Source organism: Leucoraja erinacea, chromosome 16, assembly GCF_028641065.1.
Source record: "Leucoraja erinacea ecotype New England chromosome 16, Leri_hhj_1, whole genome shotgun sequence".
Lineage (NCBI taxonomy): Eukaryota > Metazoa > Chordata > Chondrichthyes > Rajiformes > Rajidae > Leucoraja > Leucoraja erinaceus.
In genome coordinates this window covers 45,354,100-45,368,262 of record NC_073392.1, presented here as the reverse complement: position 1 = coordinate 45,368,262, position 14,163 = coordinate 45,354,100, and the positions used below count along the sequence as shown (strand labels likewise).

The window sequence follows — 14,163 nt, the reverse complement described above, 5'->3', positions numbered from 1 at the left end:
AGGAGCTGATCATGGACTTTAGGAGGGCACATCATCCGAGGACGTACACTCCATTGGGGATAAATGGGGATCCTGTGGATAGGGTGACAATAATAGCTGGGAGTCCAATCTCCGAGGATATGACATGGGCATAACGCCTCAGCACTCGTGAGTAAGGCAAGGCAGAGCCTTTACCACCTCAGGCAATTGAGGAAATTCAGAGTGTCTCCGAGGATTCTCCAGTGCTTCTACGCAATGGCGGTAGAAAGCATCTTGTCCGGGAACATTAACATCTGGTTTGGGAATTGCTCTGCCAAGGACAAGAAGGCTCTGCAGAGAGTAGTGCGTTCGGCCGAATGCACTAGAGTGGAGGTTCCGGCACAGATCATCACGGAACTCCACTGGTCACAGACCTCCAGCCTGAATATTGTCCTTCCGCCTCAACCCTCTGTCTTGCAGTTCCTGTTCCAATATACAGTTCCAAATCCATACGACCAAGTCAGTGTTAATCCTGTACTCTTAAGTGAGAATTAGCAATGGAACTTCAGTAACCACTGAATCAGGAACTGCAGATGCTGGAATCTTGAGCAAAACACAAAGTGCTGAAGGAACTCAGTTGGTCAGGTAGCATTTGTAGAAGTAGATTTGAGATGGGACCTTTATACAACCTTTTCTCCATTTACCATCTCCAAGCCACTGTCGCTATCTTCATCCTTCTCTCTCTCCTGATGCTATCTGCAAGTCAACCCCTCCTCACATATATCCACCTATCACTTGCCTGTTCTTGCACTACCCCTCTACCACCTCTTCATACTGCCAACTTCCCCTCTACTCTTTCATTTCAGATGAAGGGTCTCACACAAAACGGCGACTGTCCATTTCCCTCCACTGATGCTGCTTGACCCGCCGAGATCCTCCACCAGCTCGCCTTTTGTTGAACTACTCTCCAGGAGAACAAATTTTACAAATTGTTTTACAAATTGGAAATCGCTGTTAAGACAAGAAAACTATGTAAAAAAATTAAATGGTGCCATGTTAAAAGAACTTCTATAAAGACCTTCCAACCGCTTAATCAAATAATCAAAGATCCTTTGTTTTTTTGCAGAATATACGAATATTTATTATTACTAAACATAAAATGATCACATGGACATAGAATTGGTTACATATCAGATCCAACAAATAGTTGCTTTTGGCTTCCTTTAATGGACTGCTGCCATTTTACAATGGAAGTGTTTTTTTAGCAATAGTTTTTGACAGTTATAAAACATCTAAATGCCTATGCAATAAAAAAACACACACAATGTAGAAGACAATGCATCAAAGACAAGTATAATCCTGTAACTGCACAGGAAAAGTACCTGTAAATGTATTGTAATCTGTACTGTAAATCTGTCGTCTGTAAATCTTATAGTATCTGTAAATAAAAAAATGAATACTAAAACATTGTCAAGTCCTACAAAGCTGACAAAATCAAGAATATGGAAAAATAAAAAAATCCTAACTAATTATTAGCTACATCAAACAAAAGGAAAAGCACCAATGTAATGATGGTAATAAAGATATAATTATTTCAAACAATGATCAACTTACACCAGTTTTAAAGCATTAATTTTTACGTCAATAGAATTGACAACAAAAACGGAAAGCATGTTATATATTTAGCATAAAACTGAACAAAGTAATACAAATTTCACTGGTAAGTTATTAATATTTTTTATCTTAATGTTACTTTTTCTTTTCCTCAGTCTTTTAAAATAAAATCTGATGGGAGTCAAAACTAAATGCATCCTAATCAGAATCTTCACTGCTGTCAAAAAAGTTAAGCTTTGTTTTAGTTTGAGCATCTTTTCCAACTGAAGGGTCTGCTGGGTTACCACTGTAGTTCTCGTGAGCTGGAGTTAAAGGACTAAACCATGATTGAAGCAGATGCTCAGATTCCCTACCATTCTGCAAAATACCATCTTGAAAAGGGATTGGATGTTGCCATGAAGGATTTCTCTTAGCTACTTTGACAAACTCCTTCCTTCCTTTCTGCTGTTGTAAGTAATTTCTTTTCATCGCTTGTTCCTGCCAGGTCTCATCTTTCACTTGCAGTCCTTCAAGAGGGTATCTTCGCTTTTCATAAGATGCTTTGCCAATACTTTTCTTTTCACTCCCATTTGATTGCTTTTGTGGGGCTGGTTTAATCTTTAATTCATCTGAAGTCGCTTTTTTCAGGCCAGCGTTAATGCTGTTTGACTTATCTGGTGCATTGTTGAGTTTGATCCTCTCTTTATTGAATGGAAAAGAGCTTAATTTAGTGCGGCATCTTCTGGTTCCAATCTTACCGCATGTCACAGCACTACCACCAGCTCCTGTTTTGTTGTTTTTTATCGTTGAGTCTGGCCACATACTATGGCCAGGGTTACATTTTACACTTGGACTGAAGAAAATACGAGCCCTCTTTTTTTCTTTATTATTAGGCATTTTCTGAATAGAGGGAGAATTACTCTTGGAGTCATTCTCGTCTTCAGCCAATTCGACGTCACCAGGGATAAATGTTTGAGAAGAAAGCCCATTTATGCCTCCGACAGGACATGCACATATTGTGTGATTTGAGTTAGTTACAGTGGGGAATGAAGAGGGGTCTTCATTGTTGTCTTGACAACATGAACATGCAACATAAAATTTGGAACCACATGGCCTTGGCTTAGTGGTGTCTGATAAAGTTTTCTGATAAACATTCTCATGAGCATGGCTGCTACCTTTTGGTAATATATCCGTACATACAGCTTTGGTGTCACAAAGTTGATAGTTGTCTATTTGTGCAGGCTGAGGTTGGAATGATGTTCTGCAAACTCTTGTGCTTTCATAATAAGCTCTTTGCTTATGAACAATGCAGAGACCCCCACATGTACTCGGAGTTGTTTGTGTCATATCATTCTGTACTTGGATGACAGGATTCGTAATAGAAGTGAGTTTATGGAGTTCGGATAGGATTTCAGTAAACTTAACGTGATCTTTAAACCAGCTGAGCTGCTCACACATTTTCTGATTTTGTTGACTTTGTGAATCTTTTATTCCATCCAGACATTCTTGCATCAACTGCAGTTGAGTTTTAAGATTACTCACTTCCATCTCCTTCTATGAGGGAAATTAAATTACATTGTTCATGAAACTCTTCACAATTCAATTAAAAACATCAAAATAAACTTTATTCAGAATAAAAAAATATACAGTAAACAATAATTGTGCAAAAATACTTCCACCATTCTCAGCGGCTATACATACATTCATTACGTCGTATTTGGAAGTATCAACAGAAATATTTCAAAAACCTCCCATCCTTTGAACTTAATTTTCAAGCCGTATTACCACTGAAATTCAGACTCAGAGGTACAATTCTAAATTTGCGTTTCTTTTAGCTAAAAGCGAGTACAAACATAATCTTAAAAAGCATTAGAAAAGTAGTTGAAAACAGCACAAATAATCATTTTTATACTTGAACAAAGCAGACACTGACTGTCAGAAAGAAAAATAATTAAAAATAACAAATATGTTTAATGCATTTTATTTCAACTGATAAGGCCAAATATTCATGTCAACGTTAAAAGAACACTTGATATGTAGCAGGGAAACGGGCTCTTTGGTCCATCGAGTCTTGGCTGACCATCAAGCACCCATTTACACTAATCCTGTTTTTTTTATATTCTCCACAATGATTCTTGATTAGGAAGGGTGTTAATGGTTACAGGGTGAAAGAAGGAGAATGGGGTTGTGAAGGAAAAACAGATCAACCATGATTGAATGGTGGAGTTGACTTGATAGGCTGAATGGCCTAATCCTGCTCCTGTCTTATGGTATTAATGGATGGAAATCAAATCTCAGTTATGTTTTGCATCTCTGTAAATTGAAAAATGTTTGTTGGTTGCCCCCTACATTTTAACATTGTGCATGTAACCACAATATAAGATTGTATGTGGTACAAAGAATGGGTCCAAACATTCCTTAGAATGTTGTAGGTTATAAAGAGAATGGGTAATTTTATCAATTTTTAATCTTATGTTATCTGCCCAGTTGGGGCCAAACGTTTCTAAGTACCATCTTTTTATTTCATTAGTTCTAATCACTGCCATTTTCAAATCTAATATTATGAATAGATTTTGTAGGAAGGTATGCAATTATTCCTTTAACTTCTTTTTCAGATACTGTACTTTGAATAATCATTTTGGATTTTCTGTGACGTACAACATACAGGTCAAGATCACACATTTCAAAAAAATATCCATGTCAAGGAGCATAACCTTTAGATTTGAGAGAACTGTCTAAGGTAAGTTACTTTACAGGTTTTTTTTCTCTATATTTAAGTCATTATTTTTTAATTGGAAAAATGTAAAAATTGAACCAACTGATTTATTTAACAAGGAACAGGAAAAAGAGGACAGATGAACGCACAATTTTAATGTAAGATCAGTAACAGACACCTCATGATACAATAGGCCAAAGTCAGTATGATTTTGTTAAAGAGGAGGTCTCGCCTGACAAATCTTGTGGGAGTTTTATGAGGTAACAAGCAGGATAGACAAAGGAAATTCGGTGGATGTTATTTACTTGGGTTTTCAGAAGGCCTCTGATAAGGTACCACATATGAGGCTGCTAAACAAGATGGGAGTTCATGGTATTAAAGGCAAAGTCTTAATATGGATAGAGGTTTGGCTGACTAGCAGAAGGCAAAGAGTGGGAATAATGGGGGCTTTTTCTGGTTTGTTGGCAGTGACTTGTGGTGTTCTGCAGCTGTCGGTGTTGGGTCCACTAATTTTCACGTTATATGTTAATGATCTGAATGAGGGTATTGATGGCTTTGTGGCCAAGTTTGTGTATGACACAAAGATCGGTGAAGGGGCAGCTAATGTTGAGGAAGTAGGCTGCAGTCTTCCACAAGTTGGGACTATTGAATAATTAATTAATTAATTAGATACCGCAGAGAAAGAAGTGGAAAAGTAAAAACACCGAATGGTCAAGAACTTTGTTTTGGAAGGAATAAAGGCGTTGACTGTTTTCTAAATAGGGCGTGGTTTCAGAAATTAGAAGTGCAAAGAGACTTGGGAGGGCTGGTGCAGGAATGCCAAAACATTAATTTGCAGGTTGAGTCAGGAGTACGGAATCGAATGTAATGTTAGCATTCATTTCGAAGTGACAATATAAAAGCAAGGACGTAACGCTGAGGCTTTATCAAGCGTTTGAAGACTCTGGGCCTGTACTTGTTGGAGTTTAGAGGGATGAGAGTAGGGTTGCCAACTGTCCCTTGTCCCATATTTGACTGCTACTACTCGGGTCGAGGGGACTGTCGGATCGGAACGCCGCGTCCGGCCCCGCCTCACCCATCCCGACGTAGTGCAGCCCATGGAGTGCAGCAGCAGCTCCTCGCCTGTGGGCCCCGTCGGTCGGCAGCCCGGCCAGCTGTCCGACCTTCGGACCTTCGCTTACCGCCAATACCACCACCCCTTTCTCATTGCCGATCATCAGTTCATGAGTTGGATGGGGTTCCGGACTTTGCGCGCAGCCCCGAGCCAAAACTGCTCAGCTGGCCTGTGGGCTGGGCTTTGTGTGCAGTCCAGCACCCGGGCCAACTCATCTTTCACCCAGCCACGGCCGAGTCGGTTAACAAGGGGAATTTGTCCCTTATTTTGACTTTTTGGCCCCTATTTGGGAGTGAGAAAGTTGGCAGCCCAAGATGAGAGGCTGATCTCATTGAAACCTACATAGAGGCTACATTGAAACCTACATAAAAGACCTACATATACAAGATACAAGATACATTTATTTGTCACATGTGCCAGTTGGCACAGTGAAATGTGATCACCATACAATAAAATAAAGATACAGCATAGAATTAATAGAGTTCAACATAAAACATCCCCACACAGCGGATTCAAACGTTTCCCACTGTGAGGGAAAGCACAAAAGTCAGTCTCTTCCTCTGATGTTCACCTGTGACGCTCGCCGGGATGTTGGCTCTCCGACGTCGGGACTGGAGGCTAACCTCAGCGGCTTGGACCTCCAAAACGGCCGCTTCCCACCGGAATCTGCAGCTCCCAACGTCCCCAGGTCGTGGCGGGCGGAGACTCCCGCTGGCGACCCTCGGCAAAGGGCCCCAGGGACTCTGCGATGTCGGTCAGCGCCGCCCGCGCTGGGAGCTCCGTGAACCACAGCTCCGCGATGTTGGAGCAGCGGGCCCAACGCTCTGGAGCTCCAAACAGCGATCCAGGTAGGTAACGCCCGCTCCGCAGTGAATCCAGCGCCGCGCCGCCGCCGCTGCCGAAACTCTGGTCCGGTCCTCGGTCTCCGGTAGGAAAGGCCGCTCCAATCCAGCTGGAAGGCCGTGAGGTGGGGGGCGAGGGCGCGACTCAGAGGGATGCGACGTGGGAAAGGATGGTCCAATTAATGGGAGAGTCTGGGACCAGAGGGCACAGTCTCAGAATAAAAGGATGTACCTTCAAAATGGTGATGAGGAGAAAGTTCCTCTGGATGGTGAATCTAGAGGGTGGAGAATCTGTGCAATGCATCACCACAGACAGCTATGGAGGCCGACATTGAGTATTTTTAAGGCAGAGATTGATAGTAAGGGTGATTAAGAATTCTTGATTAGTAAGGGTGTTGAAGGTTACAGGGAGAAAGAAGGCGAATAGAGTAGAGAGGGAAATATAGATCAGCCATGCATGAATGGCGGGGTAGACTTAATGAGCTGAATGGTCTAATTCTGTATATATGTCTTACGGTCTTGTAATCTATGCACATAAATCTTCAAAGATTGCAAAACAGATTGAGAAGGCTGTTTAACTAATCACACACAGTATTTGGCTCAAAGATTAGTGGTACAAACTACTTAAGTTAAGACATTATAACGTTTTAACACCTATAAAACACCCGTTATGACATGGTACAAATGGTGGCCAATAACAGGCATCACAATTTCAAAAGAACATCAAGATATTTAAAAGATATTTCACAAGAGCAGAGATTTTTTAGAAAGGTACCTGGCAAAAGGACTCAAAAAAGAGCTGGGCAATCACATGACTGCAGAGAAAGTTAAATATCTAATGGATTATAGCGAGCCATGCGTTGTGAATCAAAGTGACCTTTATTGAGGTAATACACAGAACAACACACACGTGACTAGGGAGGGTTTTCCCAGGGCTCTCTATATATACCAGGGCACACCCACTAACCACGTGACGCCTTCTTCCCGCCAAACACAGTCACGTGACCCTGTCAGCCCAAGTGCCGAGGGTTCGCTCAGTGGCCTAACCACTAGGTGGCGCCACAGGCCACCCCTCTCCCCCCCCCCACAACCGGAGACACGAAAATGAGACGGCAGATGAGCGAGGCATTGTCCCCTCACATCCACCAACAGGGATTGAGCCCAGAGAAAATCGACGCCCAGCAATGAAGTCGGCAACCGTAAAAGTCCAGGTAAAATGACAGGGGCCAAAGATGAGCGGGTCCGTACAAACACCATACATCCGGATGGAACTGGAGGTTGGAAGCGTACAGGCGGACTTTTTTCGAAACACTGCTTCTCTTTACCGGTGTCTCCAGGGACCGGTTGCACAGCTGAACCTCCTGTGGATACAGGGCCCGGTCGCTGGGCCTTCCAAGGCACTGCCAACACCTGATTGATCACAGTGCCACTCTGCTGCTTGGACTGGCACAGCTCGCCCACATGCTCCACTAGCTGCAGGGGGTCAGCAAAATTCTCACTCATGAGGAGCAGGCGGATGTCGTCCAGAAAGGCGTGTTCGAAGAGGAGGCAGGGCTGATGACCGTCAATGAGGGTAAGCAATTCCCTCATCGGCACAGACGGCTTGCGATCACCAAGACCGCCCATGTGCATGATCCACGCTGCTTGGTCACAGCGGCTGAGCCCATAGGTGTAGAGGAGCACCTTGAGGCCTGCTTATTTGTCCGCAGCCGGCGGCTCGCCTAGGTAATGAACCAGGCGACCGGCTGTCTCATGATCCAGCACGCCGACCACGTAATAGTACTTGATGTCATCGGCCATGATGCGTCGAATATGGAACTGGGCCTCGGCCTGCTGGAACCGCGCTTGGGGCTACGATGTCCAGAACGCGGGCAGCTTAAGCAAGACGGCATTCTGCTGGGCCAGATTGACGGCGAAGCCTTGTTGCAGAGGTTGATCATTGGCGGCTTCCATTGTGCAAATCCAACATAACCATTTTGGATCGTCGAGGTCACCACTATAGCGAGCCACGCATTGTGAATCAAAGTGATCTTTATTGAGGTAATACAAAGAACAGCACTAGGGAGGGTTTTCCCAGGGCTCTCTATATATACCAGGGCACACCCACTACCCACGCGACAACCCGTCCCGCCAAACACAGTCACGTGACCCTGTCAGCCCAAGTGCCGAGGGTTCGCTCAGCAAGTGGCCTAACCACTAGGTGGCACCACAGGATTTTAATAAATGATAACTTGTATCCAGCAGCACCAAAAGGAAGGAGTAGTAGGAAAATAAATGTATGCAAGGAATTGTTATGATCTGGATTTTTCTTTTACCATTGACAATGGAGATTGCTTTCACAATCTATTTTTATTTCCCTTGATAATTTGATGGTTGGTCAAACATTGAACACCTCCACATGCTATTGGGTAGGAGCTGTTAGATCCAATGGCCCTGAAGGAATGACAACACATAAACTTTAGTTAATCTGTAATACTCCCAAATTTTGTGGCGTCGGGCTAACAGAGTTTTCAGACTTTATTGCTAATAATGCTACAACACACTTTTAATTCATTTACATCAGTAACCCTGTAGAGTAATACATTTTCTAATTAACCCAGTAAGCTTAAAGGGAACACGAGAAACAGCAGCAGGAAGTTTTAAAGTAAACCCAGGAACAGCGCCCAGGAGAGTTAAAGGGAGAGCACTAGAATTTAGGGCTGTGCTAAGAAAGAGGGGAAACCATTTCCCAGTCACTTCCTGGTCGAGGATGCGTCTTTTCTCCGAGCCGCATCTTCGCCCCCCCTCGCGGCCTACCATCAGGATTGGCACGGCCTTTCCTGCCGGAGACCGGCCAGAGCTTCAACAGCGGTGCAGCACTGAATTCCATCGCGGAGCGAGCGATGCCTTGAGGGAATCTCCGGAGTGTTGGGACTGCCGACTTTAACACCGTGGAGCTGTGGTCTGTGGAGCTTCAGCAACGGGCGGCGCTGACTTTAACATCGCGGAGGCCTGGGATCCTTTGCTGGGGATCGCCAGTGTTGGAGCTCCGTCCAGCTCGGCCTGTGGACTTCGGAAGCCGCGGTCTCAGGTAAGAAATGACCGATTCGGAACTCCATGCCGCTAAGAGTGTTCTTCCGTTCCGACGGCAGAGTTCCGATCATCCCGGCGGGAGGGCCTGTACATCCGGCTGTCCGAAGCGGTGACTGCGGAGGGTTCAAAGGCCCTGACCACGGGTGAACAAGAGGAAGATGACTGAACTTTATTACCTTCCCTCGCAGCGGGAAACATTGATTCCGCTGTGGGGGATATTCATGTTAAATTCTATAGTGTTGTGTTCATTTTATTTTATTTGTGTGGCTGTATGGTAACTCAAATTTCACTGCACCAATTGGTGTATGTGACAATAAATGTAACTTGAACTTGAACTTGAATTCTCATATAAGACTATCCTTTCAGGTTCTCCCAAAAATTACAAACAAGAACAGAATCTCTACCTGTGAAGTAGGGCCATGAATGTCTTTTTAACCAAACAGAAATTAAGTTGGCATTTCTAACTATAAATTTGCATGACTCTAAAAATTGAGAGGACCTCCTTTTCCCTTTACAACATTTAACCTCAGCCTTTTCTTGTGCTGCAAAAAAAACTGAAAAAGGGTTTGCAACACAATTAAATTCAGGTCACCTACCTAACGGAAGAATCTCATTAAGGTGGAAAGAGTGCAGAAAAGATTCACAAGGATGATCCCAGGACTGGAGGCCTTAAGTTATAAGAAGAGACTGGATAGGCTGGGGTATTGTTTTCTCTGAGGATTAGGAGGCTTAGGGGTGACCTTACAGGTATATAAATTTATGAGCAGGATAGTTAAGGTGGATGGTCACAATCTTTCCCAGAGTACGGGAGATTTAAGGTGTGAAGACAGGGATTTAAAGAGAACCTGGAGGAACAATTATTCCACATAGCTGCCAGACAAGCTGCCAGACAAAGTAATATAGGCTGATGTTTAAGACATTTTGGACAGCTAAATGGGTAGATAGCAAGAGACAAAGTGCTGGAGGAACTCAGCAGGCCAGACAGCATTTATGGAAGGAAATGGATAGATAAGGTTTAGAGAAGGGCTTTTGCAGCACTTTTGGTCGCCAGGTAAATGGATAAAAAAGGTTTTGTGGCATACAGGCCAAACACAGCTCAGATAGGCAACTTTGTCAGCATGAACAAGTTGGGCCAAAGGGCCAGTTTCAATGCTGTATAACTCTATGAAGTCTGCCTGGAAATGGAAATTGGGGTTACTGAAATATGTTCAGTATCCCAAAGGAAGATCATTACAATCTTTTTGCTTAACCTGAAATACGTGAAAGTCAAGAAATTCTAGTTGCCATTACCACCCAAAATACATTCACAGAACTCTGATCTTAAGGTGTTATCATTATACAAACAGTGCCCTCCAAATTATGTTTCCAAGTGCTGATTAAGTCAATGTTATATCACAAACAATTGACTTTTCCCAGAGGGAAACACAAAAATAATCACTAAAATTTCTGTGTCATCTCTAGCATAAATTGGCCTTGTGCTCCAAATGCAATTTTCAAGCCAGAAGTGCAACAAATAACGTTATTCCCGATCATTGCTTCTTTTCCAGCATTCTGCTGGAGTGCTACTGTTGGGCATTATTGGGACAGCAAAGTATTAATTGTGCTACTTTAGCTAGGATCCCCTCTAAGAAATGTATTTTTTAATTAATTCCTTCAATACCAACCACTCACACCAAACTTGCAAGCTCTCCATCAGCAAATGTTGTCCCTAACTGCCCTGCTCTGATACTTCCCAAACTCCCCAATCCATGGATGGAAGGCCAAGCTCTACGGCTCACCTCTCTATCCACCATAAGGCAACAATCTACGTCCAGCTAAACGCCCATCAACCCAGCTTCATTTGGAGCTGAGCTCTAAACCAAACTCACCCATATCTGCGAACCCTGACCATTACTTTAATGTTTGTGTCCCACCCTGCACTCAAATCAAACTTATGATAACCTCTCCTAGAGTCCTGAATGAGCCTTCAGTCTATGCCTTAGCCCATGCCCTGAGTAAGTCTGTGATGTCTGAGCACCACTCCCACTAGGCCCAGAGCAAGCCCCTAATCATCAACACCCTCTCTCTCTCTCTCTCTCACAATCTGCTATTTGTGAATCCAAATTTTTTTCCTCACATTTCAACAGTGAGCAATGAGCAACCTAAGTTTACAGCAATAGAGCTGCTCCCCAAAAGGTATTTAATTACTCTGTAATGACTAGACTACATGCCTGTGGTGGCACACTGGTTAATATACCATCCAATATATCCACATTACTCAAGAGTCTGAGGAAGGATCTCGACCCGAAACGTCCTTCTCTCCATAGATGCTGCTTGTCCCACTGAGTTACTCCAGCTATTTGTATCTATCCACATTACTTAACTGACTGTCTGAAGAGAGAAAAGGGAGGCAGAGTGACTCACAGGTGATAGACTAGTCTGAGACTCTGGTGCAATCAATGTATAATAAGCTTTCCAAAAATTCTCTTGTCATTATATGATGTTTGATCACAAGGGAATTTAACTATTGAAAATATTTCCTAAAATAGCAGAAATATGTTGCGAGGACAGGTGGCAGATCAAGTCAACTTGCTACCCCAAAAGAAATGGCACCTGTCAAATGTTATTGCGGAGCAACTAGCGTGTTTTTTGCGAAAATATGTCTGTGCTTACTGTGATTGGTGACTCATAGGCCACTCCGAAAATAATAATCAAAATTATTTATAATTTATTAAAGACTTTGGAGAACACAAGTCCATAAAATATTTGGGCATTGCAAATAAAAAATCTATTCCCAGGTCTTCTTCATTGAATCTACTTTTGAGTATGTAATTCTGAAGATTTGTATTTGTCTCATGCTTTCACAGAATGTGACTGCCTGTGGCAAGACTAACACTCAATACCCACACAGAGATCTCACCTCTTTATCTACTGCAGGCTGTGTGAGGAATTAAGAAGGAATGTCAACAATTGTGTTGACAATAAGTATATCTAAAATGTATGATCTACATTGTCATAGGGCACTGTGACTGAAATCCTTGCATTTGTATACTCAAGAAATGATTAAAACAAGAAAGAAATCCAGTGCGAAGGTTAACCAGAATAAATATATTGATTTGCAAACTAAAATAAATCATGCATTTTTTCAATACAAAAATACTAAAGTAATAAAAATGTAAAACAAATTGTTTTCTTCAATCTGCTTTTCACAATGATGCAATTATCATTAAATGGGTGAATTCATTTGTTAGCAGCAGAAATACATCCTGATATTTTCTATTTTGCCAAAGATTAAGTTCAAAACAAAAGATTCATTAAATGACAAAAATATGGTAAAAATGTATCAGTTCAGTTAGCACTGTATGTTGTATGGTGTACACAAAATAGCTTTATGATTTTTTTTGAACTGCAGACTATGTCATTGTATTGAACTTACAGCTGCAAGTCTTTTATCCATTTCAAGAATTTGCTCTCTACTACTTTTTGCTTCCAAAGCACTCACTATTGTTTCATAGTGCATGTTTATGTTTTCCTGTACTGAACAAAGAGAAAAAAAAAGGAAATGTTGAACATATAACAATGCATAAATTGTTGACTAGTTATAAGAATTTCACCAAGTGTTTGGGAGATTATGCTCTAAAATGCCCAAAACGTCAATGAGAACGGAGTGTTGTAAATGACTATCAGTTATGGTTCATTAAGAAGGGAGATCATTGTTGGGTTTGCAGTCTAAGTAGGATTCCAACATAATTATGGTAAGATTAAAAAAACACAATTGTTAGCTTAGTTTAGAGATTCTGTGTGGCAAAAAGGTACTTGGGCCCACTGAGTCTGCTCCAACCAACGATCACCCAAACACTACTATCCTACATGCTGGGGACAATTTATAGACACCAATTAACTTTCAAATCTGCAACACTTAGGGATCTGGGAGGAAACCAGAGCAGCCGGAGAAAACCCACGCGATCGCAGGAAGAACGTACAAACTCCATACAGAGCAGCCATAGTCGACATCGAGCCCGGACTGTATGGCAGCAACTCTACTGCAGTACCACTGTGCCACAGTCTGTCTGAATATTATTTATCAAAAATCTTTTTTTGTATCAATATATATGTATGCAACATGGAAACATTAGAGGAATTACTGGTTTAGCAAATAATAATTTCCATTCTTGCAAACAGCTGACAAAAGAATTCTCTTAATTAATGTGATCCAGCTGATCACTTGGTTTGAGCATTACTTTCATGGTTTAAGGAATCATATACTCATTACATTTAATTCACATAGAAACAATATATTACAGCTCATTAACTAGTCTTTTTTGACTTGTACATGTAGTTACAAATTTGGTTAATGTGCAGTGCTCCATCTAGTGGCTTTATGATCATGATGCTATAGTTTAGTTTAGTTTAGAGATACAGCATGGAAACCAGCCCTTCGGTCCACCGAGCCCACACCGACCAACGATCCTCGTATATTAAAGAAGGGGCACATGGTAAAAGACTGTAAGTGCCCAATAATTTGTGACAAACGTAAGCAGAATCATCCTGATGTGCTTCATACTGTAAAGAAAGAGCCAGATCTTACTGAGCAGAAAAAGGAGTCAGCGGATGTTAATGCTATCACCTCGCCTCAAGTAACTGCACATATTGGGGCCGGAGAGAAAGCATGCATTTTCTCTATTTTACCAGTACAAGTGGTACTACACTAGGGACAATTTACCCAAGTCAATTAACTTACAAACCTGTGCATCTTTAGAGTCTGGGAGGAAACCAAAGTTCTCAGAGAAAACCCAGGCAGGTCATGGGGAGAACGTACAAACTCTGTACAGACAAGCACCCGTAACCAGGACCGAACCCGGGTCTCTGGCATTGTAAGCGCTGTAAGG

The 14,163-nt window shown here is 42.3% G+C and overlaps 1 protein-coding gene across 1 annotated transcript; it reads right to left on the bottom strand.

Moving 5' to 3' along the window:
* Window positions 1–348: 348 nt before the first annotated feature.
* LOC129704905 (uncharacterized) lies at window positions 349–14,102 on the bottom strand. Its single transcript, XM_055648316.1, has 2 exons — window positions 12,711–14,102; window positions 349–3,105 (listed from the first exon to the last, which is right to left on the bottom strand). The coding sequence occupies exons 1-2, from the start codon at window positions 12,792–12,794 to the stop codon at window positions 1,771–1,773; spliced, it is 1,419 nt and encodes a 472-aa protein (XP_055504291.1). The 5' UTR covers window positions 12,795–14,102; the 3' UTR covers window positions 349–1,770.
* Between the last annotated feature and the right edge of the window lie 61 nt (window positions 14,103–14,163).